This window comes from Microtus oregoni, unplaced genomic scaffold (genome assembly GCF_018167655.1).
Source record: "Microtus oregoni isolate MIOR12 unplaced genomic scaffold, Mior012 000023F_ref0000262, whole genome shotgun sequence".
NCBI lineage: Eukaryota > Metazoa > Chordata > Mammalia > Rodentia > Cricetidae > Microtus > Microtus oregoni.
Window position 1 is genome coordinate 7851724 of NW_024543082.1, and position 22764 is coordinate 7874487.

Here is a 22764-nt window from a genome sequence, read left to right on the forward strand (position 1 = left end):
TGTTTTATTAAATTGATGACAAGAATATAGGTACAGGGTGTGCTGCCAAAATAAGGAGATGATTTAGCTGCAGAATGCATTTCTATCTAAAGCTGTAATTGTTTTCTTTCCTAATCTGAAATCCAGAGACTAAGACTAGGCCAATGAACAAATATCTACATCTCAGTAGATAGGTTTTTTTGTTTGTTTGTTTTTTGTTTTGTTTTGTTTTTTTTCCAAGACAGGGTTTCTCTGTAGCTTTGGAGCCTGTCCTGGAACTGTTTCTTGTAGACCAGGCTGGCCTTGAACTCACAGAGATCCACCTGCCTCTCCCTCCCAAGTGCTGGGATTAAAGTCGTGTGCCACCACTGCCCAGCTGTTTTTTTTTAAGGGTATTAAGAAAGTACAGAAAAAAAAAGAAAGTACAGCTATTCAGTATATCTACCAAAGACTAAAGTTCCCACCAAGAGATCCACACTGTGGGTCCTTCTCCTGTGTCTTATGAAGTAAAGTGGAAGGAAATATGTCACCTTAAATCACCAGGAAACAAAATGTGATAATACCAAGATTTAATCAATTATAGCCCAATTTCACTTGAGTTTTATGTTCAATGCTTTAATGAAAGAAAGAAAGAAAGAAAGAAAGAAAGAAAGGAAGAAACTGCTACTCTTTCCTTGTTCTCACAGGCTTGGTTCCTATGGACACTGAGGAATGTATGCTGAGCCACGGGTATGGATTTATGGAACTAGGGTTTGGAATATGGAGCTAGGGTTTAGGAGGGAGGTAGCAACATGCTTTTAGGCTGCCATGTAGTGTGGGCCGGTGTTCTACTATGGTTTGAATACATCCCTCAAAATATACATATTAAATGCTTAATCTTCAATACAATAGTATGCAGGCATAACTAAAATAGATGACTAGGTCATGAGAGATCCCCATTGCCGAGGAGTGGGTTAGCCAACAATGCCATGGGCTTTCTGATTATTCATATTGTTTTCTTGCCAACTTGACAGAACCTAGAGTTATCTGGGAAGAGGATCCTCAGCTGAGAAAATGCCTCTATCAGATTGACATGGGTGGGCCCAAGTCACAGGGACCACGTCATTCCTGGGCAAGTTGTGTTGAGTAGTCTAAGAAAGCAGGCTGAGCAAGCCATGGAGAGCAAGCCTTCCTCAATGGTTTCTGCTTCCATTTCTGCCTCCAGGGTTCTCTTTGAGCTATTGGCTGACATCTCTTGGTGATGAACTGTAATCTGTGAGGTAAAATAAACACTTTCCTTCTCAAATTGCTTTCAGTTTCAGTATTTACCACAGCAATAGAAACCCAGCTAAGACACCAATAATTAAAAGCCAACTTTGGCCTCATCTCCCTCTTTTCCTTTTACTTCCTGCCACAGTATAATGTATCAGGAAGTCTTTCCTCAGATGTCAGCTCCTTAATCTTAAACTTCCCAGCCTTGAAAATGATATAAATGATATATCTATGGTCATTATGAATTACCCAAATCTGTGGCATCTTCTTATAGCCATACAAAACATCTAAGTGAGACACACATAGGTGCAATACTGCTGTCCGCTGGCAGCCATGTTCTTAGGCAGGTTCTCTGATGTCCATCTTAGCTTTTCTACTTGTTAACCCCAAATATTGCTGGAACATCCAATCATCATATCACGTCCTTCTGCAATTTCTATCCTCCTCTTTTAGCAAATCTTTTCTGAATGTGTACAACATGTTAGGAGGTGAATATAACCCTTACTGCTCTGGAAGAGATAAACCACCTTTTTCTCAGAAAATCCTGTCTCTTTAAAGACATCTTAGGTTGTACTAACCTTTAACAGGGTGCTATAGCCATCGTGCTATACCTTTACCAGGGCAATCACAGAGTATGAAGTTGGTCTTGCTCAGTGTGAAAATAACACTAAGGTAGAAGGGGAAAGCCAATGGAGATAAACTGAGGGGGGAGGGTCTGTCCTGTTCTATTATTGTCATGACTAGAGAAACCCTTTGACTATGTAGAAATAAGCACAGCAGAAGCAGCAACCACACAAAGAATGTTAAATTCACCCTTTGCCCTATAGCTACTCCCTCCTGATACAGTATTGAAAGTTAGCTTTAATTAATATCAGTGCTAATCAGGAAGGCTATTCTTAGAAGGTTTGTTCATTTGGCATTTTTCTTGCATCAGAGAGTCCATTGAGGGTTTAATTTTAATTTCAGGACCTGGGATATTGCAACTGTCCATTTGGGGAGGAGCTAAGGGGTATTCAAAATCTAATTTCAAGGACTCAAGAGCTAAACCACATGAGAAGTACTTGGTCATTTTAAATTCTGCTTTTAATTCATTTTAGGATGTTCTAATGAAAGTTACAAAACATACTGTTTCAGTCTAACATCTGGTTCAAATTGACTCTAACATGCTTGATTTTTGAAAGTCTTCAAGTTTCTGGTTAGCTGAAATAAGATATAAACCTCTGGGTGTGTGTGTGTGTTGTGTGTGTGTGTGTGTGTGTGTGTGTGATGTTGTGGTCAATGTTTGTGTGTGCATATTGAAGTTTCTGTTTAAGAGAACAGATGTTAACAATGAAGGGTGCTTACTATATAGTTTTAATTGTAACTGAGATCATAAGATAATTCTCATTGTTAATTTCTCTGATCAATCTTATACTTTACACATTCATACCATTTTACTGAACACCCATGAGTGTGTATTGGAGGGACAGATATGGACTCCATCTCACCTGCCGTAGGGTGTGGAATACGTGGGACTGGACATTTGCTCAATTGTGTTCATAGCAGCATTATTCGTAATGGCCAGAACCTGGAAACAACCTAGATGCTCCTCACCCAAATAATGGGTAAAGAAAATGTTGTACATTTACACAATGGAGTATTATTCAGTGGTAAAAAAAATATGACATTTTGAAATTTGCAGGCAAATGAATGTAACTAGAAAAAACCATCCTGAGTGAGGTAGCCCACACCCAGAAAGATACACGAACCTACATCCAGTAACTGATGGAAGCAGATGCAGTGACTCACAGCCAAGCACTGGGCTGAGTTCCTGGAGTTCAGTTGAAGGTAGGGGGAAGTCAAGAGCATAATGGGAAAAATCACAGAGATGGCTGACCCAAAGCTCCTGGCAGCTCATAGACTATGGACCTTGGGAACCTGCATGGGATCAAACGAGACCCTCTGAGTGTGGGCGACAGCTGTGCAGCTTGGTCTGTTGGGGTGGCCCTGGCAGTGGCATATGAACTGGGAATATGAAATCCATTCCTTATGGTGAAATACTTTCCTCAGCCTTGATACAGGAGCAGGGGGGCAGGAGGGGGTTGGTTCTGCTTCAAGTTGGTTTGCCACACCCTTTGGACACTCCAAGGAAGGCCTTTCCTCCTCTCAGAAGTGGATGGGGGAGGGAAAGGGGGGAGGTGCAGGAGTAGGAAAAGAGGAAGAGGGGGAACTGGGATTGGTATATGAAAAGTAAATTTTTTAAATAAAAAATATGGAAAAAAGAAATAAAAAACAAATAGGGAAAGTACAGGATAATAAGGGATCTCAAACCCAAAATAATAATAATAATAATAATAATAATAATAATAATAAAAGAAGTTCATCACACATCATGGCTGGAATGGTGCTATGGTTTGAACACACTCTTCAAAATCTCTGTTAGAAATCTTCAGTGCCACCATGTTAAAACGTGGGGACTTTAGGAGGAGACTATGAGGGATCCTCCATGTCGTGAGTGTAACTTTCTTAAAGTGACTTGATTTTGAATGGAAAATGAAAGGGTAGAAATAGCATCATAGTTTAAAGGAATAGAGATTCTCAGGAAAGTTGCATCGAATAGCTTTACATTTCAAAATACATTCAACTGTAATACATACTTCAATAACTGGTGTTGTTTATTGAATAAATTAGATTTAAGAATTTTTAAAGAGAAAATGTGTTTAAATATAAGTCATTTGATTTTTCAATAAAACCTAGTAACAAGCATTTGGTAATAGATACTTATTTTTGTAAAAAAATGTAATCTATTGTGGTCAAGAAATAAATAAAAATGTTACACTAAAAATGGATATCATAAAAAGAGGGTGGGATATAATCAAGGACACCATGAGAACACAGCCTACAGAATCAACTAACCTCAGCTCAGAGGGGCGCAGAGAGACTGAAGTTGAGATGACAATCAGGAAGCCTACATGGGTCTGACCTAGGCCATCTGCATATATGTATGGCTGTGTTACTTTGTATCTCTGTGGGACCACTAGCAGTGAGAGCAGGGACTGTCTCTGACTCTTTTGTCTGCTATTAAGACCCTTTTCCTCCTACTGGGTTGCCTCATCCGGACTTAATATGAGGAGATGTGCCTAGTCTTATCATAACTTGATGTGCCGTGTTTGCTTCATATCCCTTGGAAATCCTGGCCCTGAATGGAAAGGAGGAGTGACTGGGGGAACTGTGGACAGAAAGTAATACAGAAGAGAAGAAATATTTTTTATAAAGGAATATAGTAGATTCTGAAAGGAGAAAACCATCATGAATATCATGATAAATATTTTCTTTATTTTATGCATTTCAAATGATGCATTTATGTTATATATGAAAAATCAGAGTTTTGTTTATGCTTATTCTTCATTATTTTAGAGGTAAAGAAAGGTGTGACATCACTGAAGGTACTTAGCAACTGGTAAAACAAAGATACTAACTAATCAGAAAAGAACCTTCCTCATGTCCCCGGCACAATTTGTGTGGTCCCTGCCAACAGAATACATGCCTGCATATATAAATTTAAGTATACAATATGATCAGGGAGATAAGATGGGGGTGATTTAATGTACAAACGTTTAACCTAATTATTATTTATTTTTGAAAAGGATACCTAATGTTAAAATACTTTTCCTGTATCAAATACTTCTTTTAGGAGGGTGCTAAGATATTTTGTGGTTTCAAAGGTTTAAACATGAGAATATTGAATGAAAACCATCTTCAATGGGTCTTTTACTTAAAACTGAAAAGTAAGACATCGCATGCCTCTTGAAACACTCCCTTTTATGATCGGTCTCAGAGAAGACATGGGTGGATACTGGGGCACAGGCTTGGTCTGGACTGAAATGCACATCTGAAATATCATATCAACTTTCTGATGGATTCTACAGGACCACATTGCACAGACAACGGCTGTCCTGTGTGGCTCCTGTGCAGCTTTCCCACGACTCAAGGCTGCCTGAGAGCAGAAGTCACTCCATGAGACACTTCTTTGCTATCCAGAAGATGTTCACAAAGAGTTTCACAGAAGAGCTCTGAAGCTTCTTTTCAATGAACTTGGGTTTTCCTTTGGAAATAACCGAGAGTTTTCAAGTACAGCTCATCGCAGCTGGCTAGATTCGGGGGTGCTCCACCTCACACATGGAAGTGATACAACCTTGGCTCTGTGTCACAGATGTAGGAAGCTCCTCTCCAGCCCTATCACAGCTGTTTGTTACAAGGAATAAGAAATTAAATTTTGCTGTGGTGAATAATCATTCATCTTTCCCAATCTCACTGAGAATGCATCCTACATGAGGTCTTCTGACAAAAATAAATAAAAATGATTGACATACAGAGCTGAAAGAGAAGGATGAAGCAGCAGCTGTATCTTGTTGTTTCTCTTCTGCAATGTAGCAGTTTTGGTTTTTCATATGTAATATTGACTGATCTCAAGAGACACAAAATCAAAGAGACTTTAGAGAGTATCATTATTCAATCCATGCTGCTAGGCCAACAGACTGCTTAGAAAAGTGCTGAGCCTTATTGGACACGACAGAGAAGGGAAACCCATGGAGTTTAGAGCTTAACTGTTGCAAAACCAAAAATTATAAAGGGAGATGTATATTCATCTTTTGTATGAAGAGGGAAAGGCCTTGAAAACTAGAACACAACTGACGGTATGATGAAGTCTAATCTCTGGATACAGCACATTTTAAGATGAGACTCTCAACAATTGCCACCAACAAAGTTGATGGCAAATGTAAGGGAAAAAATCTAGATGACATTACAAAGGGCTCTTTGTCTATGTCATAGACTAAAGATTCTTTAGTCTATGAAGTCTTTAAACTAATCAGGAAAAAAATCACACACTTCCCAATTAACAAAGAGCCCCAACTAATGGCCACTAAATGGAAAACAAAGCAAAGATAGTACCAATTTATCAGTATTCATAGAAATGGAAATCATTGTAACTTTGAAACTATTATGTTAAGCAAAACGTTAGCAATAGAAATACACACTATCAATAAGCAGGATAAACGCTTGTTACCTACTTGAAAGATCGTAAGTTGAAATAATCATCTTAGAAAGAAATTTGCCCATTAATACTAAAGAGCCTTAAAAACTTAAACTGTTAATAGGAATTTAATTATATCAAGTTAGAACTCAATCAGAGATAATTAAAATGCCTATAACCTGGAAACTGAGCAATTTAATGAGTGTAAAGGGAATTCAGTGAGTGTAAAGAAGACACAAAGCAGCAGATCAATGTTCTTAAAGAGATAAACACCTCAGTGATGCCCAAGAAACACAAACCTATGGCAGATGGGAATGATGAAGAAAATACAGAATTTAAAAATGGAATTCAATAAAGACATAGACACAATGAAGAGAACTTAAGTCTGTGGAGATGGAAGGAAAATGAAGGTCTAGTTACTGAAATGTAAAGTGATACTGAGAACACAAACCACCCAAATCAACATCAGCAATAAATACATATAATGGCCCCAGTTCTACAATTAGATGACACAGGCTTGATGTAGGTGGGTCTTCTTTCTATGTGTGCTTTCACTGGTTAATTAATAAAGAAACTGCTTGGCCTGATAGGTCAGAACATAGGTGGGTGGAGTAGACAGAACAGAATGCTGGGAAGAAGGGAAGTGAGTCAGACTCCATAGCTCTCTTCTCTGAGATGGACGCAGGTTAGAATCTTCCCGGTAAGCCACCACCTCATGGTTCTACACACATTAATAGAAATGGTTTAATCAAGATGTGAGAGTTAGCCAGTAAGAGGCTAGAGCTAATGGGCCAAGCAGTGTTTAAATGAATACAGTTTCCGTGTAATTATTTTGGGTAAAGCTAGCTGGTGGCTGGGAGCTGGTGGCTGGGAGCTGGGTGGCGGGAAGCGGCCCTCCGCTCCTTCTACACAGGCTGGCTAAATGGATCAAAAAAACAAAATTCACCTACCCATTATCTACAAGAAACACATTTGGCTTTAAAGATAGGCACAAATTTAGAGTAAAAAGGTGAAACGAGGCCAGGAAGAAAGTAGGCATCACTGTCTTAACAGCTGACAGCTGACAAGGTAGACTAAATCAAACTTAAACTAATCAGAAAAGATAAAGGTCACTTTACTCTAGTTAAGGAACAGTTAAGTAAGAAGATAGTACTATCCTAGCCCAAAATCTGGAGTATCCACTATTTCAAAAAACCTTTCTGTATATAATTTTATAAAACACATCCTACTGAGATATTTTTTTTAATGTTCATTGTCCCTCACTGTTAGAGAAATTCAAATCAAAACAACTTTGAGATTTCATCTTATGTCAGTCAGAACAAAAGGATCAAGGGACAAACCAATGAATGCTAAAACAGATACTGGAAAAACGGAAACTTCATCTACTCTTGGTGGAACTGCAAACAGGTCCAGCAACTATGGAAATAATTCTTAAAATGCTAAAAATAAATCTGTCATATGTCCTAGCTATGCTGCTCCTTGACAGATGTCTAAAAGACTTAGCATCTGACTCCACAGATATGTGCTCAGCCATGTTCACTGATGCTCTATTCACCATAGCTAGGAAACAGAAACAACCTAAATGCCCTTCTTTCCACTGACAAATAGGAAATGAAAATGTGGTAATATATACACCATGGAATACTATTCAGTGGAAAAAAATGAAATCATTAACTTTGCAGGTAAGTGGATGGAACTAGAAATAAACTAGTTAGGTACCCAGACCCAGAGAAACAAGTGTGACATGTTCTCTCCCATTGGGGGCTCCTAGTTCCAAATCTTCAGATAGGAGTACATATCCTGGAGTAACTATAACTATAAAGAAAGTAAAATGGGACAACTGTCAAGGTAAGAGAGCTGGGAGCAATAGAGATGGGATAGCATGGTCCAAGTGACACAGTCAATCAAGTCAGTATCCAATTCCTAATTTTCTCACCCTGGTGCCCCTTCTATCTGCTCAGCAATGTAGCATGCTTCACCTTACACTTGAGCATGTGATGTGAAATGCTAACACCTCTTCCACTGATGGCTTTAACAATGTCTTACATTATCCATGACTGATTTGAAGGATTCCTGGGGACACACTGGCTGAACTGAGAGAAAACGGTGAAAGCATGTAACCCTTCAGAGCATCAGTAAGGACTGGAAACTGTAAGGCTCAAAACACACACACAAGCATTTACTGAACTGAGCAAAGGCTGGGCACGTTTCAAAACCAAGCTGACTGTTTATCATTGCAAACCAGAACAATTTGAACTTTATCAGTGCACCTAGAACATGTAGCTATCCATAAGCTCTTAAAGTGTTACATAAAAAACAATCTATAATTATCTACAATAATAAAGATTGTTGCTCTTCTAGAGGACCTGGATTTGATTCCCAGTACCAGCACACTAGGTGGCTCATAGAGCTGCCTTTACCTCCAGTTCCAGGGAATCTGATGCCCTCTTCTGGCCTCCACAGGCACCTGCACACATATGTTGTTCTCTCTCTCTCTCTCTCTCTCTCTCTCTCTCTCTCTCTCTCTCTCTTTCACACACACACACACACACACACACACACACAAATGCACACAGGCAGAATGAACAAAATCATAAAATACTCTAAAATATTCAAATAAATAACCAGAATTACTGCATTGACTCTTTGAATTGGAGAGCTTCAAACAAACTAGGAAGGGTTTGGGAGCTTATTTCTATCATTTTCAAAACAAAAGGCAGCTAATTCCTAAATCATTGAGCATTTCACCCAGTGTCCAGTAGATAACCTCAGTACCTCAAGGTAGGGTGATCTCCTACATCTAAGTAGAAACATAACACAGCTATGAACGTTTTTAAAGATAAATCTTAAAAAGATAAATCAGCACCTACCACCGTGTGGACCTGGTCATAAGTGCTTTGGATTTTCCCGTTTACTTTGTTTTTACCTGAAAATAAGAAGGAAATGTCATTACTTTTATTCTTCTTATTCCTTAATTCTAGCTCACCGTGGGGATAATTCCAAGCTACACTCTATTTTGGCATGGAGCTTCATTTACTATCATTTGAAGTATTCATGTGTGAGTACATAGGTAAGAAAGAGACGTTCAGGGCTCCCGTAGCAGGCTGTGTCCACCTCCACTGCCTAGCACCCCATGTGATATTACAAATACTGGCATTGCATTTGTTTAGCTCATCTTCTGTTCATACATCAAAGATATATTTTAAAATACTATAATGACTGGAGCCACCATGTTCATTATCTATTTTCAGAAAAATCACATTATAAAAAATTCTGAAATATCAATATTTAAATTCTATTCATTTTGTATTTTCTTAAACACTAGAACATGTTAGCTATTGGAAATGAATTTATCTCATATTATACAGCTAGTGAAGTGACTTAAACTAACCAATTAGAAAAGAATGAACGCTATATTGGATCAAGAGGATACTCACTTCCAACAATAGTTTTATGGTTGAAAATCTTGCTCCAAATTCCACCTTCTACATTGTCTTTTACACCAAATTCATATACCGTGTTGGGCTTGAGATTTTCCACAATTGTTTCAGTAGCTGGACAGAGTTGAAAAATCCATTTCTTTTCTTTATCTTTTTCTCTATATCGAATTGTATAAAATCTGTTGAATAATAAAAATACGATGTTTGAGAAACACAGGGATATGCAAAACATAACTCTAAGTTTCTAAGATTCATTTCACTTACATGTACATGCAGCTCTATTAGTGTATTTGCACATGTGTATACAGGCACATGTATGTCTGAACCCAGAAAACACCACTGGATATTTCAGGACTAAGGTTACACACGTTTGCAGGATGCATGGCTAGCTACATAGGTGCTCGGATCTGCACTCAGGTCCTCATGAATGGCAGCTAAGAGTTTTTTTGCTGAGTCATCTCTCCAGCTCACTCAAGTTTCTTTTTTTCTTTTCCAATTTACTTAGTCACATGTATTTATCAATTAATAGTATTATATTCCGCCCACACACATTGTGGGAATTCCCCCTGGTTACAATATATTCTAATGAACCATCTTAAAGAAGTATGTCATATCCAGAGAGACTGTCATCAACTATTGTACAACGAATAGAAATGCTGTTGCCAAGGCAATACATAAACGATGAAACTAAACCACAAAAGACATTTCTCCCAACAATGTTTGAACAAATTTAGTATTTATTTGTTGATAATCTGTGATTTTTCTAATGTGCAAATTCTCTCCTTTTGTCTTCTATTGTATTATTGGTTTATTTCCTGCTTACTTGTAAAAGCCTTCTATAAAATTGAGTATTGTGGTGGGTATGATGATGTGCCGCTCAGACCCACTTCAAGGAAGAATTTGTTTTCTTAGAACACCTTCAACCATCAGAATGTCTGGACACATCTTCCAAAGTGTTTACATCCTCAACTGATATGAAAGAGAGGGCTTATAAAGGTCCCACCATTCTGGTCCACCAGGAGATTCTTCTAACAGTCAATGTTACCCCTAATGCTCACAGACAGTCAATCAAAGCTGGTTTGGGGTCTGTGTTGCTATTATACAATTTTTTTTTGCAGCCCTGCCCATTAAATCTGCATTCTTCATTCTGCTTTCTTCAGATATTGTTCACAAGGATGCTCCCTTGGAAGCAATCCTGTCTCAGTATCTTTTTCTCCCTGGAAAATCCAAGCTGAAACAATACATATTTACTGTCACAATCTTTTCTGGATCAGGAAGTAATACACAGATAAATATTGCCTCTTAACCTTTGTATCTTCTCTGACTCATGGCTGCCTTTCCATTGGCTGTCACCTGGGAGGGGGGTCATGTCCATACAGAAGTCTCTCTTCATCCTTAGCCTAAACTGGGTCTGTCAGCCGTTCTGTCACAAGTCCTGTGCTTTCCACAGCGGCATTTACATTAGTTTTAATTCTCTCTATAGGCCAAAGTGGTTATTTGCTGTCACTCAAGTTTCTTAACACACAAGAGACTTCAACCAGAATACTCAGTTAAATGTTTTGCTGTCCAGATTTTTTTTAAAGCTTAAGAGAACATGTGTGCCTTTGTTCTAAATTTTAAATCACAAGTCGGCTTGCCATGTAGCAGCACAGTTGGGTGGCAACAGAACTTCAGAATTCTCAGTGCAATTATTAGTCATTTAGAAAAGTGAAAGAGAAATGCTAGAGCCGGGCGGTGGTGGCACACACCTTTAGTTCCAGCACTTGGGAGGAAGAGGTAGGTGGATCTCTGTGAGTTCAAAACTAGCCTGGTCTATAAGAGCTAGTTCCAGAACAGGCTCCAAAGATACAGAGAAACCCTGTTTCAAAGAAAGAAAGATGATAGAAGATAGATAGATAGATGATAGATAGATAGATAGATAGATAGATAGATAGATAGATAGATGATAGATAGATAGATGATAGATAGATGATAGATAGATAGATAGATAGATAGATAGATAGATAGATAGATGATAGATAGATAGATGATAGATAGATAGATAGATGATAGATAGATGATAGATAGCTAGCTAGATAGATGGATAGATAGATAATAGATAGATGATAAATAGCTAGCTAGCTAGATGATAGATAGCTAGATAGATAGATGGATAGATAGATAGATAATAGATAGATGATAAATAGCTAGCTAGCTAGCTAGATGATAGATAGCTAGATAGATAGATGGATAGATAGATAGATAATAGATAGATGATAAATAGCTAGCTAGCTAGCTAGCTAGATGATAGATAGATAGATAGATAGATAGATAGATAGATAGATAGATAGAGATGCCAGATAGTGATTCCTTTCCAGTTGTATAGAGAACAGAATCTAGGTATTATAAATAGTGCACCTATTTCATAATTTGAAGAATTCAAGCTTTTTCACTCCGTGAAAGGTGCAACAAAAGTAATACTTTTCAATTTGGTAGAAGATAAACCTCAGAATTTCTGGTATATACAGGACTACTTTTTAGAAGTAAAACACAATTACTGTGATCTTTTTTTAAAAAGCAAAATTACTAGTTAAACTAGAGATATGGTAAGAATATAGAACATAAATTAAGATCATCATTACTTGCTTCAGGCTGCATAATCCTCCAGTTTAGACATCACAGTAAGCCAGTCCCCTGTGGAGGTCCACAGAAGTGGGTCCATTGTACCTTGACTGAGGTCAGAGAGCTAAGCCTTCTCTTGCTCTTTCAAAGTTATTGACATGAAGTCTGACTTAAGGAGTGGCTACAAACAAGATATCCTGACCTAGGGTGTGGTTACTTGGTGTTTTGAATATTAAGATGGCCCATCGGGGTGGATTCACTCCACACTGACCAAAGGTCAGATAATTCAAGCCTATTCCTCCTCCTTCATTTTCAAAGCAGGAGGTTTGACCCAGGGAGTGGTTGCCTACAGGATACTGGATCTAAGGTGTTGTCACTGCACATCCTGCCTAACACATCAGAATGCTCAACTCAGAAAATAGCAGCTTGATGTCTCAGGTATTGAAGCAAGTGATTGTTCTGTTTGTCCTTTGAGTCATGCTAAAGCAGTCTTCTGCCTTCTTCCTCCTTTTTGGATTGAGGTATAAGCATATGGAAAATAAACATGGACATATTCAGTATTCACTGGGTTGCCCTCCAGTACTATCCCATGTCTCTGTATTTCTTTCTACCTCTTCCTTAACATTTCTAATCCACATGCCCCTACCCTGAAACAGATAAGCCCGTCAAGACTGGACCCCGACAGATGTCATCCCAGCGTGCAGCTACAGCAGATGTCACCTCAGCACTAGGCTTTGCATGTCGAGGCTATGCTGGGTTTGACTGTCTCAATTAATTATCACAAAAGCTTTCTTGTATGGTAGAAATTATTAATCTTGTTTTATGAATGTAAACACTGGCTTTCAGAACCAACGCCTAATACTGGCTTTCCCAGTAGTGCCAGAGAGTGTCTTTCATCTCAGGAGGTGGCAGAGGGACGACAGTTAACAGAAAGCCCCACTGGCTCTGTTTTTAGCAGCCTCACTAAGCCAGGCTGCAGGTCACAAGAGTGAGTGTCACACTATTCTACAGACAGGTAAGAACGAACGGATAGAGCAGGTCACCAACATAGGTGTACACAAATGCACACTGGATAAAAGGGCACACTGCAGAGTGAACTGCAGGCTTTCACATCGTTGACAGAGCTAGGCAGGTGAATTTTCATATTATCATTCTTAATGTTGTAAGGAGGTAACAGATAGTGGGAGAATGTCCTAGTTATAATAGAGCTTTGAGGGCTTGTGAACAGGCGAGGAGATAAACAATATCAGAGGTGGTGTTGACAGCTAAGTGATTCCTTTCCATCTTTAAATATACATTTATAACCAGGAACAAAATAGCTGCACACATGATGGTGTGAACACACAGTAAGTATATATTCCTTTAGGGCTCCTAAAATACCTTTACATATGTTTTTCTCAAAACTTAGAATGATTCCCCCTGCTCCACACCTTTCAAAGCTAAATGAACTAAAATCCAGGTTAACTGGTTTTATTTATGAATTTTAAGGTCACTCACTCAGACTAAAAAAATTGACCAGATACCCCCAACGACTAAGTTTACTTGAATGTTCTCCAGTTTCTCTAGGTGCACTTTCTTAAAAAAACAAATACAGTGGCCTGGAAACTTAGGAAGTGGGGGCCAAGGCTGAAGATAAAGTGAGGACTTTGCAAAATAAAAAGGTATAATCTTTGTTTAAAAGTGTCTGAGAATTTTCATATAGCAATGGCAGGGTATTAAGGTAGGATTTAACACTTCTAAGGATATGTAGTGGAGAATCTGTGCCCAGCTCTGATATCTATAAAGTCAGCAGGGGCCTTCCAAGTTGGTAACTTAGTGGAGAGTCTTTGTATACATAGCCCACTTTCTTACTAGTTGCAGAGTCTAGAAAGGCTTGCACCCAGTCACTAGCTTGCTTTTTTACCAGTAAAGGTTACTTGTGGACTTCAATCCCCATTCCAAAATAGCAGAAAGTCCAGTGAGTGAAAGAGGCTATTCCAGCCAGAACATTCATTGCTACCAGTAACAAATGTTATATGATAGAGTCCTCTGTGTCTTGTAAGTCAAACTCTCAATAGTGATTCATGAAATGCATCACTTGACAAGTATGCTACACGGAATTCTTGTTACCCTCCCCCTTTCCACCCTTTCCTGGCTCTTAAAGGACCCTAGAGAAATGCTGAGAAGCTAAAATCAGACCGGATGGGCCCCGTGACTCCACCTTCCTAGTACAGATATATTCTTGAGGATTTAACTTCAGGCATGAGTCAGGATCCCTTTGATAGCTGAGCTGCCAAGATTCAGATTCACGGCTTTCCAATCAGCTTGATTTTATATAGCCTTCCAACAAAGAAAATGGGACAAAATGCTCCATAGTTTTCAAAGATCCTCAACTTCATGTTAAAAAAACAAATCAGTCTGTAAAGTTCTTCTATTTCAATTACAATACCCTCTCTCATACCGATTTTTTCACGTATACAAGCTTCCAAGCCTCCTCCACTACATCAGTCAAACTGGCCTTTCTCAACACTAAGTTGATAATTGCATAAGGTAGAAGGCTCTAAGTCTTGAAGAGTAGGTGTTATGCTGAAAGAGTGAATTAAATTCTTCTTGATTTTAAAACAAGCTGTGAGCCTCTTGACACTCAGCAGGTGTTCTGTAAAGATTGTGCAATGAACAGAAGCGATGTCTAGTTTCTCCTCGGGTCATTTTAAAATTAGATTATAAGTGCTCTCAATGCGGTATTCCAACCATCAGCAAAGACCAATTTAAGCTACTGGGTCTACAATAATATTTTGCGACTTTTCATAAGGCTCACTCAACAAACTAAACTATTTCCCTAAAATGGTAACCAGTTGAGACAAAATACAATAAAATCTTGCTTGTGTTGCAGATCTGTGATTCTTACTCGTTGATTCCAGTTAGTCTGTTGGTAAAATCTTAGCAAAGCCAGACTTTATAGAATTAGAAGAGGCCCCAGAGCAGCTAGAGCTGAATAATAAAATCCCTCATCCTGTTTTTTGAGTCCCAAGCCATACTTCTGGTCTGTTTTGAATTCTCTTTCTGCTGTGGTGTTTGGCAAAAGTAGATGAAAATAAACATAAAAAGACCCAGAATCAGAGAACAGTCAATTTAATATTTCTCAAGATTTTTAAACTTGTTTTTCTATATATTTACCATAATCCATAGTCAACATTCTCCTCATTGTCTGAGAACTTTCAGGATCAAATGTTGGTTGTGTGGATTTTATGAATGATTAAGTTTGAGCACAACCATATGGGAAGGCTCTGTGTCTTTTTAAAATACAGAGAGCAATCTGGAGCATGGTGATTCTTACTTGCAATTGAAGCACTGAGCTTATAGGGTCCGGAGTGCAAAACTATCTTGGGCTACACAGTAAAAACTTCTTTTTTTAAAAGAAAAGCACAGGCCGGGCGGTGGTGGCGCATGTCTTTAATCCCAGCACTCGGAAGGCCGAGGCAGGTGGATCTCTGTGAGTTCGAGGCCAGCCTGGTCTACAAGAGCTAGTTCCAGGACAGGCACCAAAAAAACTACGGAGAAACCCTGTCTCAAAAATCCAAAATAAATAAATAAATAAAAATAGCACAGTGCCTTAAAAAGTAGTTGATGATTTAACTATTAACCCATTCTCAAAAATAGCATGACTTCTGGGGAGCTGTCCCTTTACTCTCTCTCTCTCACACACACACACACTCACACACACACACTCACACACACACATATTTTCTCAAGAGGTTTTCGACTAAATACATTTTGAGACTGTTTAGAAAAAAATTATTTTAACAACAGATTAATATTCTATTCTAAAACCCTACCTGGTGCAAAAACTGAATTTGTGTTGTGGCAGCTGGTAGTGAACTATACTTAGGGGAAAGGGAAGAACATCAAATTTAAGGTATCCCTTGCAAACTCTCCCATCATTAGCCCCTTTATACTATACTCTTTCAACAAGACTTGAATTTGACACAACTGTGTTTCTGAAAATATGGACACTGTATGTTCTCCCCATCCTTGTATCAAAGGATTCCTCCCGACATCCTTTTTGTTAACGTTCTTTCTTTACAGTGACTGGACAGAAATTCTACTCTCACTCCATCCTCTCAGTGATCTCTCCCTCTTTTATTCTAACTTCAGCAGAGTAGACTTCTTGGTAATTTATACCACGTTATTACTTATAAGCACATCAATTTTTCCTTTGACTTTCCAAAGAAGGTGTGTAGTTGTTTTGGGACCTACCAAAGCAACAATAAAATGAACCTTGTCACTGTATTTCAATACAAGCACAGACTACTATTTTCCACCTTCTTAATAATAAAAATATTCACATCCCGTTATACTCTGGTGTGTGCCATCTTTAGCAGACTGAATCCTCTAATGATAAAATACAATAAATAAACAAGTTTTACATTTATCTTAAAATCTTCCCTGAGTCCTGTCCTTGCATAATCCACATTTCTGTGAATTTATCAGTTCCTCTTCCCTACATGTCTAATCTTGTTTCAGATCCATGTATCTTTCCCACATTATTTCTCATGTAGTCATCTTTTCTATTCTTCAAATCATTTAGTATATTATTTTTGAATGCCTGTGGTAAATTTCAAACTGATCCAATAATTCTATAAAGAAGTTAATAGCTTAGAAACTTCTACTGGATTTAATAATTAACAGATCACTTATGACAAACACATCTCAGTAAAAACAGAGGGAAATGTATGTAAGCCAACAAAAATGGATGGGAATGCTGTAAAAATCAAGAGCGTAAGAAAAGCCTTGACGATTAAGAGGTTGAAAAGAAGTGTGGAAGACAGAACAGGACCAAGAGACGTTGTCTTGGTTACACAAACCATGAGTCTCTTTGCATGCAGGAGGCAGGCTACCAGTGGCAATGAAGGAGCAACTGAGAGAAAGAGAAGAGACTGACCACCAAGGAACCAAAGGCTTAATGGATATGAGGGAAAAAATGGAATCAAGAGGAGTGAAGTCAGAAGTGTGATCCTCCGAGGATAGAGATGTGAGTAGAGGTCAAGATGAATTTGGAATGGAAGAGTAAGCTGACAGTGATCAGTGCAGATTTCCTCAGCATTGTTTAAGGTATGGTGGCCTAAGATATGGAAAAGAACCAAGGAACATGGCCAGTGTGCTACTGTCAGGATATGGAGTATAGAGAAATGCTTTGGTTGGGACTGTCTGCTTGGGAACAGAGAAGGAAAAGATGGGGATGCAGATATGAGTACTTCTCTCTAACAAAACCATATGACTTGGACACTATAGAAAATGAAATACAAAAAGTAAATGAATATACAAGTTAGGGTGTAAGGAGAATTTCAATATATTTGAAAGTAATAAGACAAATGAGATGATGTTTCCAGAAAAGGGGTATCAGTTCAATTTTGTCAGGTTGATTTTGAGGTAATAGTAACATAACAGAAAATGAGGACAGTTCCCTGCTTAACCATTTAGCTTGTGTTTTCTATCAGCCTGGGAACATGACCCCCACTCTTACGGAATACTATAATACAAGGCAAAACAAGTAAGAAGACTCCATGTTCAATCAAGTGAGAATTTACAGGCAGGGGGAAAAGCCTACTTCTTAGAGAATCTAGAAGAAAAAATTATAATAAAATTTATATCCCTCTTGAATAACCAAAATTCATATAAACAAATGAAGCATAAAAATGTTAGACAAATAAATTATAAAGCTGAAAAAGCCATCTTAAAAGCCTTGACAAACTGGAGGAATGGGGAAGACAAAGAAGCAATCAATGTTAAATCTAATTTTGGATAAAAAAAAATCTTATTCTTCTTCTACATCAGCTTGGCAAGTTCTTGTTTGGTCTTAGACTGTGGACAAATGTTACCTTCTTAATTCAAAGACCAATGAGCACAAAACCATAAACGAAACACATCTACTCTCCAGCATGAACTGAGGAAAGAATCCAAAATCGTGGGAGACCCAGCCAGATGTGTGTGAGCACAGCTAGAAATAGGCCGCAAAGCTAGGGCAAAAGCCCATGAATACACCCAAGCATAAAGCAGAACACAAGCTGTCCTTATTGGAAACTTACTAAGTCAGAGCTTTAATATGGAAACCCCAAACTCAAGGCATAAGAGAACAACTTGTCCAAAAACATTCTCTGCATGGGATAATGGAGGTTTCTAGAAACCAACTTGAAATGTTTTTATAAATCAATCTTTACAGAAGGTTTATTGGTTTAAAATAACCCCATTTGTGTTTCTGTGGCAATCCAAGGGCAGTCAGATTCCAGTGGCTTTTAAAGAAGGTATTGCTGAAAGAAAATCTCAGCTATATTAGTCTTCTAATTTTCAAGACATAATCACCCCCTTTAGCTGTTATTGTTTATTCTAACCCATTGGATTTGTCTAACTTCATAAAAATTCAGCAAGACTAGATGACAGTAGATTTCTCCAAGTCTGTTTCTAATTATTGCCTTTCTGGTAGAGACATTCAGGTGTTTACAATGTGTACAGTAATTTTGGTGCTTTTTAAAAATTGTTTTTATTGAGCTATATATTTTTCTTCACTCCTCTACCTTCCTCGCCCCTTCCCATGATCCCCACACTCCCAATTTACTCAGGAGATCTTGTCTTTTTCTACTTCCCTTGTAGAATAGATCCATGCATATCTCTCTGAGGATTCTCTTTGTTGTCTAGGTTTTCTGGAATTGTGAATTGTAGGATGGTTTTTATTTGCCTTATATCTAAAAGCCACTTATGAGTGAGTATATATTATATTTGTCTCTCTGGGTCTAGGTTACCTCTCTCAATATGATGTTTTCTAGATCCATCCATTTGCCCACAAATTTCAAGATTTTATTATTTTTTCTTCTATGTAGTACTCCATTGTGTAAATATATCACATCTTTTTTTTTATCCATTCTTCAGTTGAGGGGCATTTAGGTTGTTTCCAGGTTCTGGCTTTGACAAATAACGCTGTTATGAACATAGTTGAGTACATGTCCTTGTGGTATGGTTATGATTGAGCATCCTTTGGGTATATACCCAAAAGTGGTGTTACTGGGTCTTGAGGCAACCCAATTGAAAATTGAAATAGAAAATTGAAGTTTTCTAATTTTCTGAGAAATTGTCTTACTGATATACAATAGGACTGTACCAATTTGCACTCCACCAGCAATGCAGGAGTGTTCCCTTTACCCCACAGTCTCTCCAGCATAAGTTGTCATCAGTGTTTTTGATCTTGAACATTCTGACAGGTGTAAGACAGACTCTCAGAGTTGTTTTGATTTGCATTTCTCTGATGGCTAAAGATGTTGAACATATTCTAAGTGTCTTTTAGCCATTTTAGATTCATCTGTTGAGAGCTCTCTGTTTAGATCTGTACTCCATTTTTTATTGGATTATTTGTTCTTCTGATGACCAATTTCTTGAGTTCTTTGTATATCTTGGGGATCAGCCCTCTGCCCAAGCACAAGGCATTTTTCTCAAGCACAACAAAAGCTTCGAACGTCAGCTCATTACTAACTGTGCCGACTTGGGAGCAAAGATGCCTGGAAAAGCAGACTCCACAAGTACTTAAAGTACTCCTTTTCAGCCATGACTCTTGAATTCTTCTCCAAGTCATACCTTTACAGGTCCCTATTTTTCCAACTCCGATTTGAAAAGATGTAATCATTTTGACATGATACTTACAGAGTCTTTTGAAAACTTTACTCAAAGCAGAATTTTAATACGTCAATTCGATATCCATGACTCTATTGATTTAATGACATGGGCAGGACCAGAATTGGTGAGCCAGGGGTAAGGGTGAGATGTATTTACGATCTGAGTCAGACAAGCCTTAGAGTCTATGGCGTAGCTCTCAGGCATCTGCTCCGACATTCTCTAAAACACTTTGTCCGTCTGTGCTGCCAGCTGTGGCAACCTCTGTCCATCAGAACCAAGAGTAGATAAATTCTTCATGGAAAAGTCAGCTTTACTCAAGCATAAATAAGGGAAGTCACAAGGCACTGGAAGGCATGGCTGCACATGCTCCAAGAATTTGCCTGGCTGCTACTGATTTTGGTGGAAAACATCACCTCAAGGATTCATCAAGCAAGCTGAGCAACCATTAAAACCAAACTTGGTTTTGCTATAAGACTATCAAATTCCCTTCCTCTTTCTCGTCTTCTCTCCCTCACTCCTCTTTTTTTTTTTTTTTTGATTTGGTTTGGTTTTTTGGCGGGAGGGGAAGCAACTCCAACCCTCACATTATCTTCTCGGTGTTGGCACACTGAACTACTCCACTAAGAGCTGGAATTATTGTAAAACAAATATGCACTTTCAAGAGGATTTTCCAAGTAAAATAAGTCATGGGCTTAGTGGTGGGTGAAATAAGAAATATTTCAGATCTTTTGAAACATTTAAAAATTATTTTTTAAAAAAAGAGTTTTGGAAATAATCATCCACACACTTTTTCCCAAGTACTCTATTCCTTGAGGACCATCGGCACAGGAAGGAAAATTGGATCTCATTTCTTTTCAGCTTAGATTTCCTAATCAGAGTAATTTTAAAGGTACTTTTGAGAACTCGCAAAGACTTTAAAAGGCTTTTCATTTCAGCTCAGTTTAAACAAGAGTAAAACTGTACAAAAATGATCTCATAACCCCAAAGCTCAGCTATACTTAATGCAAGAGAAGTGCATGTTCAGTGTAATGGGTCAACACTACTCCAGGAGAGCTACGATGAAAAAGGCCACAGCACAAAACGCAAAGAGGATTTCACAGCCTGCTTAAGGGAATGTAGGCAAAGTCAGAAAGACAGTTAAATATGCATCCTGCATGCACTCCTGCAATGCAGCAGCTCCAACTGGAGGAACTTTTGGCCCAAGAAATTAGATCATACATTCAAAGTCTTGTATGAGGATGTTTATAGAAGCTATAGACTTAAAAACAATCACCAACATAGTTTATTTTTTATTTTTATTTTATGTGCATTGGCATTTTGTCTGTATGTACATAGTAGTGTCATGTGTGCAATGCCCTCAGAGGACAAAAAAGGTGTCATATCCTCTAGAACTGGAGGAAAGATGGTTATGAACTGCCACATGGGTGCTGGGAGTTGAAACCTGGTCCTCTGAGAGAGCAACCAGTGCTCTTAACCACTGAGCCATCTCTCCAGCCTCATTGATACAATTCTTAGGAAACTAGAATAGGCACATACTGGAATGCTACTCGGGAATAAAATAAGTAATAGCCGTTCAACACCTGCAATATTAGAAATGAAATTTAAAAGAATGCTGAAGGAATACAGACCGACCAACCCTCTCATGCAATGTGATCCCATTCATACAGATTTTGTGAGGAGGTAAACTAATCTATAATGATAAAAATCCAATTAGGGGATGTTTTTGGGGGAGGGAGCTTTCTGGAATTCTTTTTTGTTGTTGTTTTATTTGTTTTTTTGAAAATTTCATACAATATGCTTCAATCATACTCCTCCCTTCCAAATCCTCCCAGATCAATCCTCACTTCCTACCCTCAGGCTGATAATGTTACAAGACTAATCACAAGCTAATAAATAAAACATCCCAGTGCAAAGAAAAGGTTTCTTCTTTTGGATGTTGGCCAATGAGCTCCCACAGACACCCAGACATCATAGGCCCTTGCCACTGGTCGTTGTTACACTTCAGAACATGGCAATAAGACCCTACTGCTGGAGTTGTAGAACATGGAGACATCAAGCTGGTCCTGATCTAAAAGATTCATCCCTACTGGCTGGCTTCATAGTGCTTGAAAGTGCTGTGCATTCTACCAGAGGAAAAAACCATCCTCTTACCTGGCTGTGATCCCTGAGAGCTACAACAATGACTGGCCTTGCAAGACATGCTCACCAGTACAATTGTGTAATGAACATCATGGGAGTAACCAACCACTTTCTGGTGGATTTAAAGCTCACACTAAAGGATGAAGCCCATACCTGGTACCATTACTAGGTCAAGAACCTTGGGATAGATAGGTCATAGGCCTTTATCAAGAACCTACTACTAAGCCGGGCGGTGGTGGCGCACGCCTTTAATCCCAGCACTTGGGAGGCAGAGGCAGGCGGATCTCTGTGAGTTCAAAACCAGCCTGGTCTACAAGAGCTAGTTCCAGGACAGGCTCCAAAACCACAGAGAAACCCTGTCTCGAAAAACCAAAAAAAAAAAAAAAGAACCTACTACTAATATAATTATGAATGGACATAGTATTAATCAGATTCCTAATGGTTTATCCTTATATTCATAAATGAGTGCATCTCTCAACCCTCATAAAAGAAACATCTACTTGCAGTAGGTGAGACCCACAACTGCACAATGTATGGAGATTAAGATACTATGATCTGTTTCTTAATACTACCAAATATAAAATATCAAAATTTATAACTCAAAATGTACCCGTTTTACAGATTTTACTGTGTTTAAATTGTATGTCGCATTTTTTTCTTTTAAAGTAGGAATGCAACTTTTCTCAAATTTGAAATAAT

General features: G+C 38.3%; 1 protein-coding gene across 1 annotated transcript in view; it reads right to left on the reverse strand.

Moving 5' to 3' along the window:
• LOC121461753 (ABI family member 3 binding protein) overlaps nt 1–22764 on the reverse strand; it is a 213048-nt gene that overhangs the window by 103092 nt on the left and 87192 nt on the right. Inside the window, exons 5-6 of the mRNA XM_041673008.1 lie at nt 9682–9863; nt 9115–9170 (exon numbers count right to left, since the gene is read on the reverse strand). Coding sequence (XP_041528942.1) covers nt 9115–9170; nt 9682–9863 — 238 coding nt within the window. The remainder of the gene's footprint in view (nt 1–9114; nt 9171–9681; nt 9864–22764) is intronic.